Below are 19,912 nucleotides of genomic sequence, written 5' to 3'. Positions count from 1 at the left end.
TTTACATAAAATGGCCTAAAATACTTTTGAACTATTGAAATTGGTACAAAAATATCATTCATTAACCTATTGGCTCCATAGTACCTGTGATGTTAATCTTTATGGCCCTATAATATTCTTATTACAAACGACCGCCATTAGCAAATATAATTATAATTCTCATTTAATTGTTATTCTGAATCACTAATTTAAAAATAAATAATGACCTTATAAGAATAACAATTAACAAATATTTACTGAAATGTGTTTCACGGGTATCAAAATGGGTGTTAGGACATAAAAATATAAAATTTGAAGAAAAAAATAGTATCTCAAAAAAATTGAAAAATAATATTTTAAAATTTGAATTTTGTTTGGATATGAATATAAATTGAAGCTATTTTTAAAAGAGAAAAGGGTCTAAAAAATACTTCAATTTTGGTCGAAATTGTTGTTACGATACCAAATTTTATGGAGGACCTTTTACCCCTGTACTATTTAATAGTATATTTTAAAGGTATATATATGTGCCCACGTGGACACATTACTATTTAAAATAATGAAATATTTATGATGTCCACGTAGACACATACATACCTTTAAAATACACAATTAAATAGTACAGGAGGTAAAATGTCCTTTCCAAAGTTTGGTATCGTAACAGCAATTTCAATCAAAGTTAAAGTATTTTTCAAACCTTTTTCCCTTTTTAAAATTTTTAAAACTAATTTAAATTAAAATAATATTCGAAAATAAAAATATGTATGATGAAAAGTTTGAAGGGGAACTGGGAATTCAGTTGACAGTACGGATGGTAAGTTGTAGAAGGAAGGCGAAAATCTAGCTTTTTATCTGGATGGGATCACGGAATTTGGAAAGGAGTATTTTCTAGAAGAGAAGAAAAAATTGGAGAAGTATAAGAAAAAATGTGTGGGGGCTGTGCGTTGGGGGGCGGTTAGGTGCCCCACGATGGCGAAGTTGAAAACAGACTCCCACTCACTCAATCTCCTGCCCCTTGATTTGTGTGTCCATCCAACTACATCTAAGGCCAACTCATACAAACAAATTTGGCTAGGAGAGAGTAAACTTATTTAGTTATTTGGTAAACTTATTTAGTTTTTTAATACAAGTGAAATCTAAAATGACAACATATAAATAGGAACGGAGAGAATGTGTATTATGCAATTTGAATATAGTCGGGAGTTCATCTTATGAAGGGTGGTTCAGTCAACCGCTAATCCTGATTCCTCCATCAGAAAATTTTGATCTGGAGATCATTCTTGGTGTGCGAATCGAAGGGGTCGGCCTAACCCAGGTTCAGAAGGAGAGAAAAGAAAACAATTATATGTTGTAGTCGAACGGCATCTTCGCAGATACTGCGCTTCAAAGTATCAAAAAAGTTTCCTTTTTTGAAAGATCGAAAAAAGAAAGATTTTTTGTATTTTGAACAACATTTTTTTATTAGGAAATTGAACACGACTCAGACTTCAAATATTGGGTGGAAAATAAAAATAAAAAACTCATATGGACAATTTCTACACCTTTTAGGTTTAAATTTAGAACATTTTTTCGTAGTTTAACAGTAAATTTACCCATTTTCACTTGTTAAAATGGTTCACGTGTTAGAAATTTTATGTTATAAGTTAATAAGGACATTTCTAAGTCAAATTAGCAACAATAACGGTATATTTAAACCCAACTATTAAAAAAAAAGAAAAAAAAGAAACCCAACTATGTAAATTTAAATCATTTCATAAAGTTTAAAGGGAAAAATGACAAATATACCTCCAAACTATTGTAAATGGTATGCAGATACATCTGTCATACTTTTAGGACATTGCTGTCTCTGTCGTCCAAAAACTAGATCATATATACCCTTTATACTAACGGAAATACACGTGTCATAATCTTATCCACCGACCCAATATTTATTAAATATCGAATTGACGGATAAGATTGCGTCACATGTCCCTATTTAGTCTTCCATTAAAGTGAAGGTCATACATGCTCTAATTTTTGGACCGCAGGGGCACTAATATTCCAAAAATATAACGGAGGATATCTGCATACCATTTACAATAATTTGGAAAATTTATCCTTTTTCCCAAGTTTAAATGCAAATTTAGACCTTTTTGCTTTTGTACATATAAAAAGATTATTTCTATCCACATAGATGACATCAGCTATCAAGACTCATCAAGATGTGTCATGAACTCATGACCCATGATTCACAGGTCCTAAAACAGTTTTTCTACTTGGGTTGAAAAGAATCAAAGAAATATTGGACTTTCTGGGCCTAAAGGTTATCGAACTTGATTGATTTTGGTCCGGATGCAACACAGCCCATAAAGATCTATTGAAAATGGCTTTTCCCCACCACCATTGGATCATAGGCCCAAAACTCTTGGTTGGTTTGATTGAATCATCAGGCTCCAACACAAAACGTACAGAAACTTAAATAATTGGAAAAATTACGCGACTAACCAAACATATACTAGTTAATTATTTAATACAATTATAGTTTGAAGAAATTACTTTTCACCACTAACATATAATCATATTTACATGGGCCATGTCCAGAATTTGTATAATTCTGTTCCTAATTGTATAAATTCATAATTTGTATATGCTTACCCTAACTATTTGTTTATCATGTTTGTATATGATTTGTTGATACAATTGATTTGTATAAGTTATAAAAAAATTCCTAAACGTATAGATACAGAATCTGTATATACTTACCTTGTTTGTATATTGATCGCGAAATATACAAATAGAAATATTTATAGCAAATGAAACTATAGATATGAAGCGTAATTAGGCAATTTGTATCTAAGAAGACTTATTAAATTTGATTTCTTTGCTATTTATGAAATTTCCTCAAAAATAATTTCACTATTTGGGAGAATATGACAAAATCCAGTATGTATGATAGGACAAAATCCTTTCCAACTTCCAGTATGTATCTTAGTTGTCTCTTGTAAAACAAGTGGGAGTAAAAATTTAGTAAGTATTAACACACATAGGCAAATAACGATTCAGAATTTTAAGTTTATAATTTTTATTACGATCTCAAGTTAATATACAACAACGAAGGTCAAAAACATATATTAAATTTAATACATATATAGAAGCTTTACAAGTTATTAAATTCACGTGAATTCATAAGCTACATGTTAGATCTGCCTTTGCACATGAGTCTTATTTCTAAGTATTAAAATTTGATGGAAAACAATTGAGTGGTCCAAACTTTAGAAATAGAAATATCCATCAATCATCAAGATTTATAAGGGTAAGAGGAGAAAGAATAGTTGTCGATAAAATGGCCAACAAACCATTTTCTTGAATCATGACCCAAGAATAATGGGCTCATGCACTCAAACCCCATTCCTTGTCTCTCTTTCACATGCAACAAAACTATTTGGTCCTCCATGTTTTATACATTTAATTTGTCTTTACATTATTTATGACCATGTTTGACGAGTAAATATACATAGAATCTAGTCACCAACAAGGGATGTGCTGAAGTGGTAACTTGTAAGTGTTTCATCCTTAATCAGAGATCTTAGGTTCGAGCTCCTTTGATAGGATCGAAAATGACCTCTGTTAAAGAGCGTTTTGCTCCATAACGTGAGATTTCCTGGCACGAATCTGGTCATAATATTGTTATAACATAAATTTGTTGAAACAAGAAGTTCAACTCTGTTTAATTATTTTTGTTATGTATGTATAGATATCATATGCATTTCATTTTCATAGAAGAAAACTTGGACATGGAGAAGAGGCTCAGCTGAGGATAAGGACGAGGATGAAGAAATACAGTAGTGGAACATGCCCACATGCCCTTGCACATGATATTTCATGAACTACTTGCATAACCAAAAGAATTAAAAAATATATATATTTTTTTTTAAAAGATGAAAGAGGGGAAAATGTAAGATTTTATAATATACTAGTAATAAATATATGCTAATCACATCTTCATACACCCCACATTTTTTTTATTTTAAAAAGTAAACTGACTTTGTGTGTTTGTTTCCATGCATAATGTAAGGACATATAATTAGTTCTATACAATGCATATATATATGTTGTAACATCTCGCAAATTGAAATAACTAGGAAGAAGCTAAGAATTGAAAATAGTGATTTTTGGAAATAATGGAAATCTGGAAATTTGTTCAAGTTAAGTTAAGAATGAGTTTTGGGTCAATTTCAAACGACCATAACTCCTAGCTCAGGATGATTTAGGTGTGTTTCCAGATACTGTAGGAAAGATCGTTGAATTATCTTTCTAACGCCGCCAAGTTTGCTTGATTCCGAGTTTGTATGAGTGAGATATGCCCATTGAAAATTGGGTTGTTCGAATAAGGAAAGGCAAATCCGAATTTTGGAAGGGTAGTTTGGTCTTTTCCATACCCAACTTAATTAATTCGTTTTTGGTAATATTTTTAAGGTCTAAACTGATAGTATCCAGTTTATGCTTTGGAAAAAATAGAGTTATGGTTTTTGGAGAAAGAACGCAAGAGAAAAAAGGAGAAAGGAGAAGAAAAGCTCAAGATTCGCCAAGATCGTGCGATTTGGTTGTGGATTTCGCCAAGGATTTAATCTTACAAGGTATGTGAGACTTTCATAGAGTTGGGTTCGTTCACCCACGCGCCAAACATGTTTAGTTCAGCGAAATTCGTTCTAAAAAGGTTGAAAGTTTAATGTTCTTGATGTGTATTCTTGAAATTGATGTCGTTCTTGAATTGGGCTGATATTGAGAAGTTTTGAGATCTTTACGTCGAGTTTTAGAGTTGCTTTGAGTTAGGTTCTTGGGTACAAATGATGGGTATCTGAATCTAAAGAGAATTTGAGAAAAATAGTCTAGTTTAGGCGAATTAGGACTGGAAAACGAAGAAGGAAAAAGTCGGGTGAATCTGGGTAATGGGGCCGCGTCGCGGACCTGCCCCTCAGATTCGAGAAAAAGCTCTTCGCGTCGCGAAGCGGTCATGGACCGTTGTGCCTCAAAAATTATTTTCACAATAAAAAAATTAAATACATCTTCGCGTCGCGGACCTACTATCAGACAGTTCTCATGTTTAGCCATCTAAAATCATTCCTAAACATCATAAGATCTTTCCTATCACAAATCATTATCATTGAATCCATAATTCAATTCAAGGAAAGCTAAGAGTCAAGTCAAGAGAGTTAAAAGTCAAGTAAAAAAAGTTAAGAGTCAAGTTAAGAGAAAGTCATAAAGTTTTTCAAAAGTCTTTTACAAACGTTTTAACATTGTTTTAAGACTTAAGTTTTAAGTTAAGTAAAGAGTAAAGATTGAAGTCATTTCCAAAAGAGTTTTTGAGCTAGTTTTCAGTAAAGAGTAAGAGTAAAGTTCATTCTTCAAAGATTATACGAGAACTAAGTATTCCCAAGAGTTAAAATGTTTTCACATTGAGTAAGAAAGGAAACTAAGATTTTCAAGAGAGTTTTTAGGCCAAGTTTTTGAGTAATTATCTCAAATCAAAGAAAGAGTTTTATTTTTACAAACATATGAGCTAAAGTATATTTTGGGAGTAGTATTGAGCACCGATATTGAGACGAGTTTGAGTTCAGATAACTGATCACGTCTCTATAACCCATGTAGTCATCATGGGTAGTAAAAGATCATACTTTTTAGATGATTCCTTAAGTGTTTTTTAGCATAGACTAGTGGATCCACTTAGTTAAGGCGTTCTATATGACGACAAAGTATAAGACAGTTCTGACAGCGTGGGCAAGACGATGTATCACCACTTAGGCTTATAGTGATGGTTGTCGGTTAGAGAAACTCCCACATAAACTATATTATTTTCTTATATGAGTAAAGTTGAGTTTGTTATTGCATTTTCTTTAACGAAATAAGTTGTTTTTCTACTGTTTTAAAGGCTTTCTATATTGCATGTGTTTTATTGCTTTATATTGAGTTAAGTTATTTAGGAGTTGAGTAAAGCCAAGGTAAGTGTTTCTTTCAGATTCTTTTCAAGCTTAAGTTATGCTTAGCATTCCAACTCGCATACTCGTACATTCAATGTACTGATGCCAGTTGGCCTGCATCGTCTTATGATGCAGACACAGGTAACCAGGATCAGCATCCAGCGCCTCGTTGATCCAGTTGAGCACTCAGAGTCAGTTGGTGAGCATTCCCGGAGGATCCTTTTTATTGCTTTCAGTATTTTAGTTCATTAGGATGTCGTGGGTCTTGTCCCGACGTCCATCTCAGTTGTTTAGAGGCTTCATAGACAGAGTTAGTTGATGTTAGTTCATGAGTCTTTACTTTCCCTTTTCAGTTAAGTTGAGACTTGAGTTGCCATTTTGGCTAGTGAATGTTCTATATACTTTTTAAGTTATTTATTGAGCAGTTCAGTTTACTTTTTAAAGTATTTTATCTTGAGTAAAATCTTTCGCTGAGTAAGTAAGCCAGACCAATGGTTTGCTTGGGGCCAACAATGGTTCTCGAGTGTCGGCCACGTCCAGGGTGTAGGCTCGGGGAGTAACATATGTACTCTCCCTGTTATTATTTATATGTTGTCCTTATTAAGAATAGTTGATTCTTAATATTTGTTATTTCACAAAATCAATACATAATTAACACTATTCTTCTTATTTTACCCTTGAGAGTTATTAGCCTGTATGAATTTGACCAATATAGGAAATTAAATAATTAATTCATGTTTATTGGTCAATTTAATTAGTTAAAATAAATTAATTTATGTTCAGTTATTGAAAATTTAATACTAAATAAGAGTACAATTATAAACTTACATAATTTTTTAAGGGACATAAAATCTAAAATTGTGACATTTAAATAAAAACAGAGGGAGTATATTATATCTATATCTCCTGCTAAGAGCCAAAAGTCTCCTATCCAAAAATTGAAAGAATCGATGTGTATTTGTTTTTTAAATACAAGTACATTGTACTCATATTGAAATATTTCCCCAATTGGATGAATCTCATCGATCCTCCTTGTTGTTCTCATCGACTAAAGGAGTTGAATCAATTGTTTCCCAAATCACGTGGCACTTTGTCTGAAAAGTACTTGTCTATTTATTTATAGTTTTGAATTCTTTTTAAAATAAATTATCTATAGAAAAAGGAATAATTTCTAAATAATTAATCAGCTTTAATAAGAGTTAATAAAATAATAAACTTAATTTCTATTGTTTATATTTTAGTTATACATTCAAATTTCTCTATAACAATCATTCTGTATAGTAATATTTTATCATGCTAATTATGTTTTTTTTTTTAAAAAAAAACTAATCTTTCATACTATGTTATATTATATGTTCTCTTTAATAATATTTTATCCAAATAATTTTAAATAATATCAAAACACGAGAGATTTGACTGTATTATAACAGGGTGTTATTGATTTTTAATTTCCCTCCTTAGAATTGAATGAGGATCAGTGATGATTACTATTCCAGCTGCAATAACCGTTGCCATGGCAGCCTTTATCTTTTCCAACTTCCTTTGCTGTGCTTTTTGTTAGGTTGGTTCTTGGTGGGAGGAAGTTTAAATTGTGGCTATTAAATTAGGCGTTTTTCTATGTTACTATTTCAACTTTCACCTATGAAAAGCTATGAATATGGATGCCAAAAATCTATGTTTTCCACTTTACATAAATGTTGAGAATATCTGAATATGTATTGTACCACTTAACCAACAAATTTCGATGGTGGGACGGATATGATAGTTTTCGTTCTTAATTTGGGTTTTTAGTCATTAGAATATTAAAAAAAAAACTCTAATAAAAACAATTCTCTCTTAATAGACCTCACATGAGGTAACTTCGGACTAATCAAGATCCTAAAACAAGTAATGGATAGCACTCGGGAAATTAAAAAAAGATCTATATATATACTAATTAATTTTACAATATCTTACCAAATTATCCAAGTAATAGCTAGTTTCTTCACTGAAAACAACAAAGGTCAGTAAACATACATACATACAATATATATGTATTTATTTATGGAAATCCTATCAATATGTACAATTCGACCATATTTAAATATATATATTGATCAGGTTTATTATATGTATATGATTATACTTAAATATACAAAACATATTTACTGGCTATTTTACAAACTAGATCACCCAAACCCAAAAATATTGATTTTATTTATCCCTTTATTTTAACTTATACAAACAGACATGTTCAAATGGGCTAGGGGAAGACACAAAATTCAACAATTATTTAATTTTTATATATAGAGAGAGATATAGCAAATATTTTAATACTCCACTTTACTTTAACTACTTTAAATTTCTATCCACACCTCCATTATTACACATTTGGCACTTAGTGGTTAACTGATGAGGCCTATATAACAAGAAGGCACATCAGTGTTAATTTCCCAACTAAGTCTTTCAAATTCAAAAAAAAATCAACAGCTAATTTCTTTGAAAACAAAACAAATAAAATGGTGTCAAGAGTGGAAGAAGCAATGAAAATAAGGCAACAACAGGAGGTGAAAAATTACCAAGTACAAAAGCAATTGATGCAATGCAACAAAGGAAAAACAAACAAGTTCAAGAGGAGCAGCTCTAATGTTGAAGAAGATGGTGCTTCTTCTGCTATTCTTTTGCTTGCTTGTATTGCTTGTGCCTCCTCCCATCACCTATAGAAAAATTAATTATAGATTATCACCACCTGGTTAACCAAAATATTAACGATATGCAGTCACTAATAATTAATCGTCTCTGTTTTATTTTATATGACACTCTTTGTTTTTTTTAAATTTGTGTCAAGAGTTCAATGTATGTTCCGTTTAATCATATGGTATATAGAAGAATGGTAGTACTTTTTTTTTTTGGATAAGTTGTTGCTAGTTCCTTTTGGCCAGAGATAGATTCATGATTTGAATGTTATAGGTTCGAATTCAGGATTCTATCACAGCCGATTTGGTTTATTGGATTCGAAATTTATAATTTATACTTGTTTAGTGAATTTTCAAGGCATATATAATTAGTTTGAGCCCAAAAAAAAACCGTTCTTATTGTTTGTTTCAGTTTTATGTCCTGAAACAAAGGAGCAACTGGCAAATTATACTACTAATAGATGAAATGAAGCATTAGTGAGTCTATGTCTATGGTGAGAAAACACCTTCCGTTTCAATTTGTTTATCTTTTTTTTCTCAAGTTGGTTTGAAAAAAGAACGTCTCTTTTCTTTATTTGTCAATAATTAAATTTCAACTTTTCATGTGACATATATAATATCACAAGATTAAGTGACATTTTGGTAATACCACAAGATCCAAAAATATTCTTTACTCTCTTAAATTTTGTGTCAAGTCAAAATCTGACAGACAAATTGAAACGGAACTAGTAATAACTAACAAAAGACACTAATGCCAGAAAGCTTCAAAATCCAAGTCACTTTGATTCTTGAATCATGGGCAATAATTAGCAAAAGCAAGAATCTGTGGATCATTTTCAAAAAGGGGCATGTCCTCTTCCAACAAATTAACTGATGCCTCAATGCCATCTCCATCTTTAGTTCCCATTAATATCACCAAATTCTTGAAAGATTTAATTGGACTACAAACCCATTCAGGTTTCCCCCATCCAAAATCCACTTCATACACTGGAAATCTGCACCAACTTGTAAAATTGCACACTTCTAAATCCCCCTTTGAAAAAGCTTTCGCGGTTTTTTCAATTGAATTATCATTCAATCTCGACCCATGTTGTTCAAACTCTTCAAAATTACTGTCATGTGTGTGTCCGGTCTTTAAAAAGCTATGCATTTTTGGAGAATCTGACACGGGTGCAGCAACAACATTCATATTTTTCACATAGTCTGCATTGACATTCCTAATTGATTTGTTCATTTTTTCAACCAATATTGTTATGTCATTACTCATTTCCCCTGCATTTTGCTCTGTTTTTACCACTGCAGGGGCTATAGCAACTGTCCAATAATTTCCAAACGTGTGATTAGGGACTGGTGGTTCCATGATTCCATCCTTGGCCTTATGTTCACTGCATGAACTGCTACGCAAATTTTCGCATATGTTGTCTTTGATCTATAAAGGGCAAGCACGCGACTCCATATGAGAGATGAAACGGCTTGGACTCGAGTTGGGAACTTGATATTTTCATCTGATGAATCAATAATCGCGGTTGATGCTTGTTTTTTCAGGGCTAGTATAGATGATGAATCGAAAATAAATCTTTTTGTAACGATTGTTTTGTTAGTTATCCCAATGTCATGAGAATAACGGGGCATTTCTCTAGGAGGGAAATTTCTTGCTGAATCAAAGATAGGAGGAGGGACAATATTAGCATTATAACCATGATAGTTATTTAAAGATTTGGAAGCCCATGAATTCAAGAAAGCAACTGCTGAAGTGCCATCAGCAATTTTATGAGAAATGCACACACCAATTGCCAAACCACCACACCTGAAGAAAAGATTCAAAAAATATAATCAAGATTTTTTTTCATGAGTCAAACACGTGAAAATATTTGTTTCCGTCAAAGTGCTCTCTTCTCATATAATAGCTTAGTCTACGAGAGAATATACGCTTTTAATTACTCTACTTAATTATATCATGTCTCAACATTCTAGGCAGAGGCGGACCCACCTTTATCGTGCATCCGTCAACTTCGAAGAAAATCATGTGTATATATGTATATCTATCTTGAGAAACTGACAGAAACTAGGATATAATTAACCGTGCATCCATGAGGAGCATAGTAGTGTTCTTGTGCTGTTAGTACAAGGCAGAGGAGCCACCCACGAGATTAGGGTTTGAATCCAACTAGCCGCGATTTCATTATTTTTATTTTAAGTTTAGCTTAGAGATCATATTTGGTGCACCCGAAGTTTTCAAATTATGTGTTCGCCTCTGAATAATATAAGGTAAACTATTTTTTATGAATATATAAGTAGTTGTTGAATCTCCTTAGCGATTAGTGAAAATCCTGGTCACGGCACTGGGCTAGTACCTCTATGTAGAAGAAGAAGAAGAAGCCATACCTGAATAAATTGGCTTGAGCAGCAACAAGCACTTCCCTCTCATATGCTTTTTCCTTGAACTTGCCCCAATTGCCAGTGGATTCAAATGGCAACAGCTGATTCAACAACTTCACATTTGAAGTTCCAATGATTTGTGAAATATCACAATTAACTCTAGCACCAATGAACTCTGCCCCTTCATCATTGCACTCAACAACAGAATAGTCATCTCTAAATGTGCCAGCCAATGGATAGTACTCACTTAGGCACTCACCTAATGATTTCTTCAACACAAATAACTTTTCATTAGTGTTAATACTTGTATTATTAAGGTAGAAAAGTAGCACAGGGATGTAAATGGGAGGAGAATTTTGATCAATAGAAGATAGAATATAGTTTCTAAGGTGATTTGGTGTTGGACATAATGGTTTAATTGTCTCCCTAGACACAACTTCAACACTAGTAGTAGCAGTAATCATAACCATTGTGGGTCAATTAATTAGCTAATATTATTGCTAATTTGTTGTTGAGTCTTGAAATTTATGAGTTGATCTATATACTAGTTACACAGGGACTGCAAGAGAAAATTACTACAAAAATGTTAATACCAATTTATGACTATGTCAAACTAAGTTATCAATTTGTATATGAACTTTGGCTTATTTATTTGGCTATATGTTAGAGATTCTTGTCACTTTTTTTTCTCTTGTAATTTTTATAAAAAGCATATTGCATTAGTGAAGTGGCAAGTGTAACCAATGCTCTAAGGAATAATCATCCAAATAATTAATAATAACTACCAAGATGCATGATCCAAATGCAAAAGATAAAATTTAAGTACTGATAAATAAATTTGTTACATAGTCCATAGGGGGAATTTGTATGATGAAAATTGAACTTACATCTACTGTGTGCGAGACTCTCACTGATATCACTAGACTATAAACTACTAAAAAAGATTTTCAACATTCAAATACATATGGACTTAAATAGATTGGTGCATATAGTTGTAAGAAGACAATAGAGGGTTCCTAGGAGTGTTCTAACAATATTGGAAAAGAATCGCATGAATATTTTGCGTTATAAGACTTGTATATTACGATATAAAACTAGATAAGGTATAAGTTCATGTCTTTAAGCCAAATTTGCAGCTGATAATATTGTGGATTAAAACTACAATAATTGGAGCATCTTGCCATCCTTGACTACAAATTTCAAATTGAAAAATAAAATTTGTGCCTTTTTGTTTCCAAGTAAAATTTGCACGCAAATGAGATTTAACTTCTAAATTTAAAGAGTACAAACTGTAATTGTTTAACTTGAGGGCTTGTTTGTTATTTTAAATAACTTCAGGGATCATTTTTGACATTGAGAATAAGTTCGAAGGCCTAGTAACGATTATGCTCACTTTCATTTTCCACCTCCCCTGTTCTCTCTCTCACACACACACTCTCGTCGCCGGCAATCGTCCTTCTCCCGTTTAATTGGTCAGTTCCTCCTTCCAGAAGTGGATCTAACTCTACATTTTGGAATACTGCTGTATCCATTGTTATTTTCGGTGTCAATGGATGCGGATTCAATATAAATTGATAAGTTTATAAGCTTTTCGACTATGTTTTGTTAATTTTTTCTAAAGTAAGTTAATTTTATGCAGCCTACTGCTCCTGGAGAACTAGTGAGTGCAAGTGATTTTGAAGGATTTGAAATTATTTTCTGCTTAAGGTATGCATCTGAAGCATAAAGGGACTATTGGCAATTCAGTGCTATTATTCAAATACTATATGATGTGTATTTCCTGTTTTTCATCTGTTCATAGAGAAATGTGTACTTTTATGTAACTTTGGTATAGCAGATGCAGCCTGCAATGTTGATAGATCTTTGGTGGTGGTGGTAGTAAAATTGAAACCTCAAATCAAATTTATTGAAATGTAGATAATGTTAAAACATCCTAGCTTTTCCACAGATATGCAGATGTAATAAATAGGGGGTTTGATAGTTAGGAGTTAGGACTTCAAATATAGTGAACTTTCTGTAAATGGCTGAATTGCATTTTCACCGGAAGAGTAATGCATTCTGTAGTAGCATTGAAGGGGAAGCTGATGTTTAAAGATCATTCCATTTTGTGCCCAGATTTAATAATCGAGTAGCTCTAGAAGCATGTGTGCAAGCTTGTAATGAAGGACATGATCTTTCTCAGGAGGGTAATGAGATTATTCGTGAGGCTTGCAAATGGATCCCGGATTAGAGGTTTAGAGCTACTGGCCCTTCCGATTTTGTTGTGGCTAAAACAAATGCAGTATCACAAAAGGGGGAAGAATCAGTGAATTATAGTTTAGCTGCATAGGAAATAGACAAAAATAGCTTGAATGGGGTAAAGTTTTAGCTCATTTCATTAGTGTAGTGTAAATACTGAAATAAAAGCCATTTCTGGATTCATTGAACATAAATGGAATAAGAGATCCATTTTCTACATGTTATGAAACACATCCTCTAAGGACTGCGGTATAACCGTATAAGGATGATCCGCCACTAGATAAAGTGGTTGATGCACATAGCAAAACTATTGTTTCTGCATATTGTGGTAAATAACTTTGGCTTGAGAGGATCAAAAGATGTTTTGAGGGGAAGGAGAGAACATTTTGTTGCTAAGGATAGATGCATCCAGAGTTCAAATTTGGTGTAATGCTAAATTTGTGATTTTGATGAAATGCTGGATTTTCTGGGTTCGTTACAGCTTTAGAAGATTGTATGTAGCTTTGTTGTACTTTGTTGCAGTACCAGCTTGGTATTGAGTTTATATTAATAGTACCTTTACTTGTCAAAAAAAAAGAATAAGAAAAAACAGCAGCAAGGTTAGCTTGCATGAAGGGTAAACTATTTTAGTTGTTAATGGTTAATTGAAACTTATAGAAATTTCCCCCCTTTCTCGTTTATTAGATTAAAATGTCAAATGATGTGGAAGATCCTGAAGGTGGAGATGCCAGAACGTCTTTGGATGCTTCTTCACCGTCTCCCAGTCACCAACCAAGTTGGTATAGTGGCTTACTTGAGCAGGCATCCGTTTATGGTATAGCTGCAGGGTACTGTCTTTCAGCGTCATTGCTGTCCATCATTAATAAGTGGGCCATAATGAAATTTCCTTACCCCGGAGCACTAACTGCATTGCAGTACTTCACAAGTGTAGCTGGAGTTCTCATGTGCGGATGGCTCAAGCTTATAGAACCCGATAAACTTGATCTTCGAACAATGTGGCGATTCCTACCTGCAGCAATTATATTCTACCTATCTCTTTTCACGAACAGTGAACTTCTCCTCCATGCCAATGTTGATACTTTTATTGTCTTCAGATCAGCAGTCCCCATCTTTGTTGCAATAGGAGAGACCCTCTACTTGCACCAGCCGTGGCCAGCAATGAAAACGTGGTTGTCACTTGGTACAATCTTTGCTGGTAGCGTGCTCTATGTCAGTACAGATTACCAGTTCACGCTTACAGCTTACAGCTGGGCCTTGGCCTATTTAGTGAGCATGTCTATTGATTTTGTTTACATCAAGCACGTGGTTATGACAATTGGTCTGAACACATGGGGTCTTGTGCTGTACAACAATCTTGAGGCTTTGTTGCTTTTTCCTATAGAGCTCCTTATCATGGGTGAATTGAAGAAGATTAAGCATGAAATTGAGGATGAGTCAGATTGGCACAGCTTTCAAGTGGTGTTACCAGTAGCCCTGTCGTGTTTGTTTGGTTTAGCCATCTCTTTCTTTGGATTTTCTTGTCGTAGAGCAATCTCTGCAACAGGATTTACTGTTCTTGGCATAGTTAATAAACTTTTGACCGTGGTGATAAATCTAGTCATATGGGATAAACACTCCAAACTTATTGGAACAGTGGGGCTGTTGATCTGCATGTCTGGTGGCGTTATGTACCAGCAGTCTACAAGCAACAAGCCTAAGGATGTGAAAGAAGTAAATCCACAAGTATCTGAGGAGGAGGAGGAGCAACAGAAACTGCTTGAAATGCAAAGCAACACACACAGCAGTGACAGTCAGAAGCAAGATACAGAATCTGGAGACGGGAAACAGTAACTCGTTCTTGGAATTTCCTTCTTCATTCTTACATTCAATATTCAATATTCAATTGTACTCTGCATAGAAACCTTCCCCTTAATTTTAATGCCAGATGGGGGTAACTTCTAGATCATTTTACTAGGAAGTAGCTTTTGTGAATGGAAAAGCAATTGTAGAGGTGTTTTGTTGCTTGAATTCACCATGGCTACAAACTAAGCTGCCTCCTCCTATTTGACCAAAACTGCATATTATGTTTACTCGGTATAGTTTATATTCCTTTTCAAGAATTCTTGAAGTGAGGTATTCTCCTCATTCCAAAGGTGCGAGATGGCAGATGAATATTTGAACTGCTCTCTCTAACTAGCTTGTCCTCAACAAGATAAACTCCATGACAATATTCTTAACAGAAAAAGGATAGCAAGAGAGGCGGTTTTGGGACCGTAGTGGAGAGGGTTATTGCCTGTATGTTCATATCAGGCAACTTTATGTAAGCTGCTGCATCTTTTTGAGCAATTCATCTATTGTTATTTCTCTGTTATTTGTATATCCTTGGAGCTTATTTTACAGAATGAATCGGAAAAAAATATTTAGTCAAGCAGCATGACAGAAATTCAGAACACTTGAAAGTAGGTAACAAAGGAGGTTATTGTTTTGTTACTATCAGCAAACCAGAACTATTTGAGAAAGGGCACTGCCAGAATCTAAGATAAATGTAGCAGAAGGAGAATGTGGACTTTGCTGCTACTGTCTTATGTCTTCCATTTGCAAGGAAAATGTAGAGTACCTTGAGAACTAGAATGAGTTAACAACCAACATAACAATTACAAACTTAATTCTGCAGTTAGACATCAAGTTGGAAAAAATAAGAATCCAGTAGTGGCCCTCTTTTTATAAACAGGCCAACCATGCCAAAAATGATACAATAACGTGCTTGTATTTTCGTATTACAGACGCCGAATAAGTGATATCACTCTCCATCTCTTACAGTTAAGCTCAAACCTCCAAAACTTCAATGAAAGAGTCATATCGCTAAGGCATTATTCCACCAACCAGGGTTCTTGAACTGCTGTCCATGCACATAATTCACCTTCTTTAAACCAAAGACCTGCAGCAAGGAAACATAAAGAAAAGCGCCGATTAAATGAGAATCAAGGCCAACTTATTTTTATCTAGAAGATAAGTTTTCAGCTTCATTTGCAAGAGAGAGAATTTCCAAGAACTACCACTCATTACTCACTATATCAGTAGACAAATCTTATATTAGAGGGCAAAAAACAACTAGTCAGCCATGTTAATGGAACACACATCCTAGTTGTAGGTGGTCTTAACTAAAAATGTGCTACTTGCTAAAAAGGAGTAACAAGTACAATGTCATTGTGAACTCAACTTCATGTTGGATCTTTCCTCAGACTTCTTAACTAATAGATTCATTTGTCGGCAGTCATGATAATTATGATAATAAAAAATGAACATGAGCAAAAAGAGGAGACAGAGACAATAGAAAGAGAGATTGAAGCAGTGAATCAGAGGACATAATTGCTGAAAACTAGGTTATTTTTCTCTGTATACACATTTGTGACTAATTAGGCAAGAAACCAATAAAACCAACAACTGTTCAATCACAAACTAGAGATTAGGCATGAGAAAATAGATAAAATGGTTAATTAACACCATGGTGCAAATAATGAACATAAGTGCCTTCATATTGGAGAAAAATCATCTGGTCAAAGGCACTCAAAGCAAGACCCTCAACCTTGAGGTGGGATGCCCAGGGTGAAGGTGTACTTGTCATTATCATCTTTAGAGTTTAGACAATAATATAAGCTCATTTCTTGTTCAATGAAAGACATAATCTACAGCAGTAAAATTTCTAAACATATCATATCAGAGTCCTTTGTGAGTGTCAACGAAAAACTCTAGATTTTTCCTTTGCTTAATTATCAAAAAGGAGACTGTAGTGGAGTTATTGTAATGACTTTTTAATTTAATTTTATAGCACCTCTTGAATAATATTACCTTACTTTATCGAGAAAAAATTATCAAAAAGAAGAAAATAAAAGGAACTGTTGCTCTTTCCTTTGATTTCACTCATAGATACTAAAACTGAACTCTGAATTCACCACTACTTTCTGTAAAGATTCTGATGTAAGCCTCATTCATGTCTAGCAACAGCTCAAAGGCGGATGACCAAACTTATTAACATGTGGGGGAAGTCACATTAAGTTAATTCTACATGCTATTCAACTAGTTTTGCTAGATTAGGAAAACTCTTACCTATTTCACGCTTGCCGTTGTCAGGGCTATCACTTCCATGTACCACATTTCTGCACATATATTGCCATCAGAATCCATGACTCGGTACTTGCTGAACATAAACAGACAAATAAAATAATAAATATATATGGCCGTACCTTCCAGTTTGAACAGCAAAGTCTCCTCTAATTGTGCCTGGCTCAGCATTAAGAGGATTAGTTGCTCCTATTAGCTTACGTGCTGAAGCAACAACACCAACACCCTCCCAACCCTTGCCAAAGGTAGATACAATTTACAAGATTAGGAAAACATAGACACTGTAGGAGACGTATACAGTTTAAAACTCAATTTTCAGATTGCTGATATATTTGGTTGGTTTGACTTAGTGAATGAAAAAAATGAGAAGAAACTCTACCATACAGACAACCGGACCAGATGTAATGTAGTCAATCAGCTTGGGGAAGAACGGTTTGGACTGTAGATCCTTGTAATGCTCCTGTAACAATTGAAAACTTCTAAGCAACTTTACCTCACGGCACAGTTAATAGGAATGAATTGACTTGGCAATTTTAATTCTCTTTTGGTTGATAAAGCAAAGATAATCATAGTGCTGTTAAAAAAAACAATAGAATTCTCAACAGTGTAAATAGAAGCAACTGGCTAGTAAGAAGCTCCCTTGGCACCCAACCCCGCCCACCCTTAAAAGATTTCTTCTGGTACATAAACCTTCCACTCCTTAACTATTACATAAATTATTTGTTTTTCCTACTAGTTTCATGTCTTGTAGTCCAAACAACATACAAATTTTGAAATTGCATTTTGTCCAACTTTACAATTCCAATCTTTATGTGAGTCAACTGGAACCAAGAATATTGTATTGGTTCCTAGCATTCATTGCAGTTATAAAGGGTAACCAATGAATTAAATGAACCTCCTTAGATAGAGGAAAACTTTTGGACATCTGAAAGAAAACAGTTAATGAATCTCTTAGACCATGCTCTCTTCCTTTTTTCTTTTTTCAGTGGGAGTTGTGGGATCCCAGGGGAGTATGTTTGCATGGAAATGTCAACAACAACATACCCCGTGGAATCCCATAAGTGGGGTCTGAGAAGGGTAAAGTGTACGCAGACCTTACCACTACCTCGTGGAGGTAGAGAGGTTGTTTCCGAAAGACCCTCGGGTCTTGGCTCAAGTGTAGCAAATCCAAGTACAAAGAATAAGAAAACATAGCAACTAACAAGGGAGCAGTGCAAATCCTACAAGAGAGGAACAAGAACACAAAATAGTGCATGGAAATGCCAATTCTTGAAAAAGAATTATTGACACCCAAGTAAAGCTCATGAAAGCAAACCTCTGCTAATTCTTTGGGGCACTGAAAAAGCTTTAATCCAGTAAGCTTAAACCCTTTTTTCTCAAATCTGGATATAATTTCTCCAACCTATAACAATTAAGGAAACATGTCTTCAACATTCAAACAGAAAATCAAAAAACCTGGCCAAAAACATAAAGTTAAAGTCTTTCTAATAATCCAAACTCAAAGAAAGAAGAATATACTGAAGCGTACAAGGCCTCTTTGAACACCATCAGGCTTAATCATGATATAAGTCTGCTCCACTTCTTCCTGAACACAAAATCCCCAAACACAACAAAAAAATAATCAATCAATCAGCAAAGCCTCAATCCTAAATCAATTGAGGGCCTGCAATACAAAATCCTCTATACCCATTTGGAAAATTTAACAAAAATTACACTTTTTTTAACCCAAGTCATCAATTTTTCTATAGGGACAGAATTCATAAGAAGAAAAGAGAAAGTGGGGTTGGCCAAAATCTTCAATGGGTAGTCAAAAATTGTTGAAATTGAAGTTCTTACCATAGAAGCAACCAAATGGGGTAAGAATATACGAGCTTTAATGTGCCTTTTGGGGACATTTGTTGAGAAAAGATGAAATGCTGGTTGAAATGCGGCTATGCTGTGCTTCTTGACGGCTTTTGGGGTAAGTCTGGAGGCAAAATTGGTTGTTTTGGAAGAGATTCTACGAAGTGATGAAGAAACACAAGGAGTTGCTCCACCTATTGTAAGACCTTCCATCTCTCCAAGAAGCTGATGTTCCTCTCTTGAATGTAACTCCTTATCTAGTTTTGGATTTGCTTTTTATTTATTGATATATTTATAAAGTCGTTTTATTAGAAAAGTTTATATAATACATATTTCAGATGCATGAGAGAACATATTCAAAGTGCGAATAATATACAAGAATGAATTTATATAAGAGGTTGCGTCGTTAGGGTGCCATGGCATCAAATACACAAGTCATAAAATATAGCTTAGAATAACAAAAAGGCAAAGAATGCTAGTAACAACTAGCCGAACGATCACCAACATAGGTTATGATGTAGTGGTAAAACTGTTTCATCTTTAATCAGAAATCTTGAATTCGAATATGCAATAAAGATTCGAATGTTTGTCCTTTTGCAGTTTGCTTGATGAGAAGGGCTTCAACTATTTTTTATTTTTATTTTTATTTTCATCAAGTGTTATTCTTTTGATACTTACCAAATAAATTATATAAGTATTAGCCTAGATAAATCTCAAAAAGTGAGGATAGTCCAAAAATAA

At 33.9% G+C, this 19,912-nt stretch overlaps 3 protein-coding genes across 3 annotated transcripts; 2 read left to right on the top strand and 1 right to left on the bottom strand.

Moving 5' to 3' along the window:
* The first annotated feature begins 8,321 nt into the window (after positions 1–8,321).
* LOC102605400 (uncharacterized) lies at positions 8,322–8,933 on the top strand. The gene has a single exon (XM_006347338.2). The coding sequence runs from the start codon at positions 8,435–8,437 to the stop codon at positions 8,636–8,638; it is 204 nt and encodes a 67-aa protein (XP_006347400.1). The 5' UTR covers positions 8,322–8,434; the 3' UTR covers positions 8,639–8,933.
* A 3,439-nt stretch (positions 8,934–12,372) lies between these two features.
* Positions 12,373–15,635, top strand: LOC102605068 (GDP-mannose transporter GONST3-like). Its single transcript, XM_006347337.2, has 3 exons — positions 12,373–12,462; positions 12,630–12,697; positions 13,913–15,635. Exon 3 carries the CDS (start codon positions 13,919–13,921, stop codon positions 15,056–15,058), a length of 1,140 nt encoding a protein of 379 aa, XP_006347399.1. The 5' UTR covers positions 12,373–12,462; positions 12,630–12,697; positions 13,913–13,918; the 3' UTR covers positions 15,059–15,635.
* A 146-nt stretch (positions 15,636–15,781) lies between these two features.
* LOC102604726 (nucleoside diphosphate kinase 2, chloroplastic-like) lies at positions 15,782–19,511 on the bottom strand. Its single transcript, XM_006347336.2, has 7 exons — positions 19,166–19,511; positions 18,858–18,914; positions 18,645–18,731; positions 17,709–17,789; positions 17,452–17,564; positions 17,315–17,364; positions 15,782–16,145 (listed from the first exon to the last, which is right to left on the bottom strand). Exons 1-7 carry the CDS (start codon positions 19,382–19,384, stop codon positions 16,078–16,080), a joined length of 675 nt encoding a protein of 224 aa, XP_006347398.1. The 5' UTR covers positions 19,385–19,511; the 3' UTR covers positions 15,782–16,077.
* Between the last annotated feature and the right edge of the window lie 401 nt (positions 19,512–19,912).

Source organism: Solanum tuberosum, unplaced genomic scaffold, assembly GCF_000226075.1.
Source record: "Solanum tuberosum cultivar DM 1-3 516 R44 unplaced genomic scaffold, SolTub_3.0 scf00087, whole genome shotgun sequence".
Lineage (NCBI taxonomy): Eukaryota > Viridiplantae > Streptophyta > Magnoliopsida > Solanales > Solanaceae > Solanum > Solanum tuberosum.
Note: the sequence above shows the minus strand (reverse complement) of the source record. Positions and strands in the feature narration are given on the sequence as shown.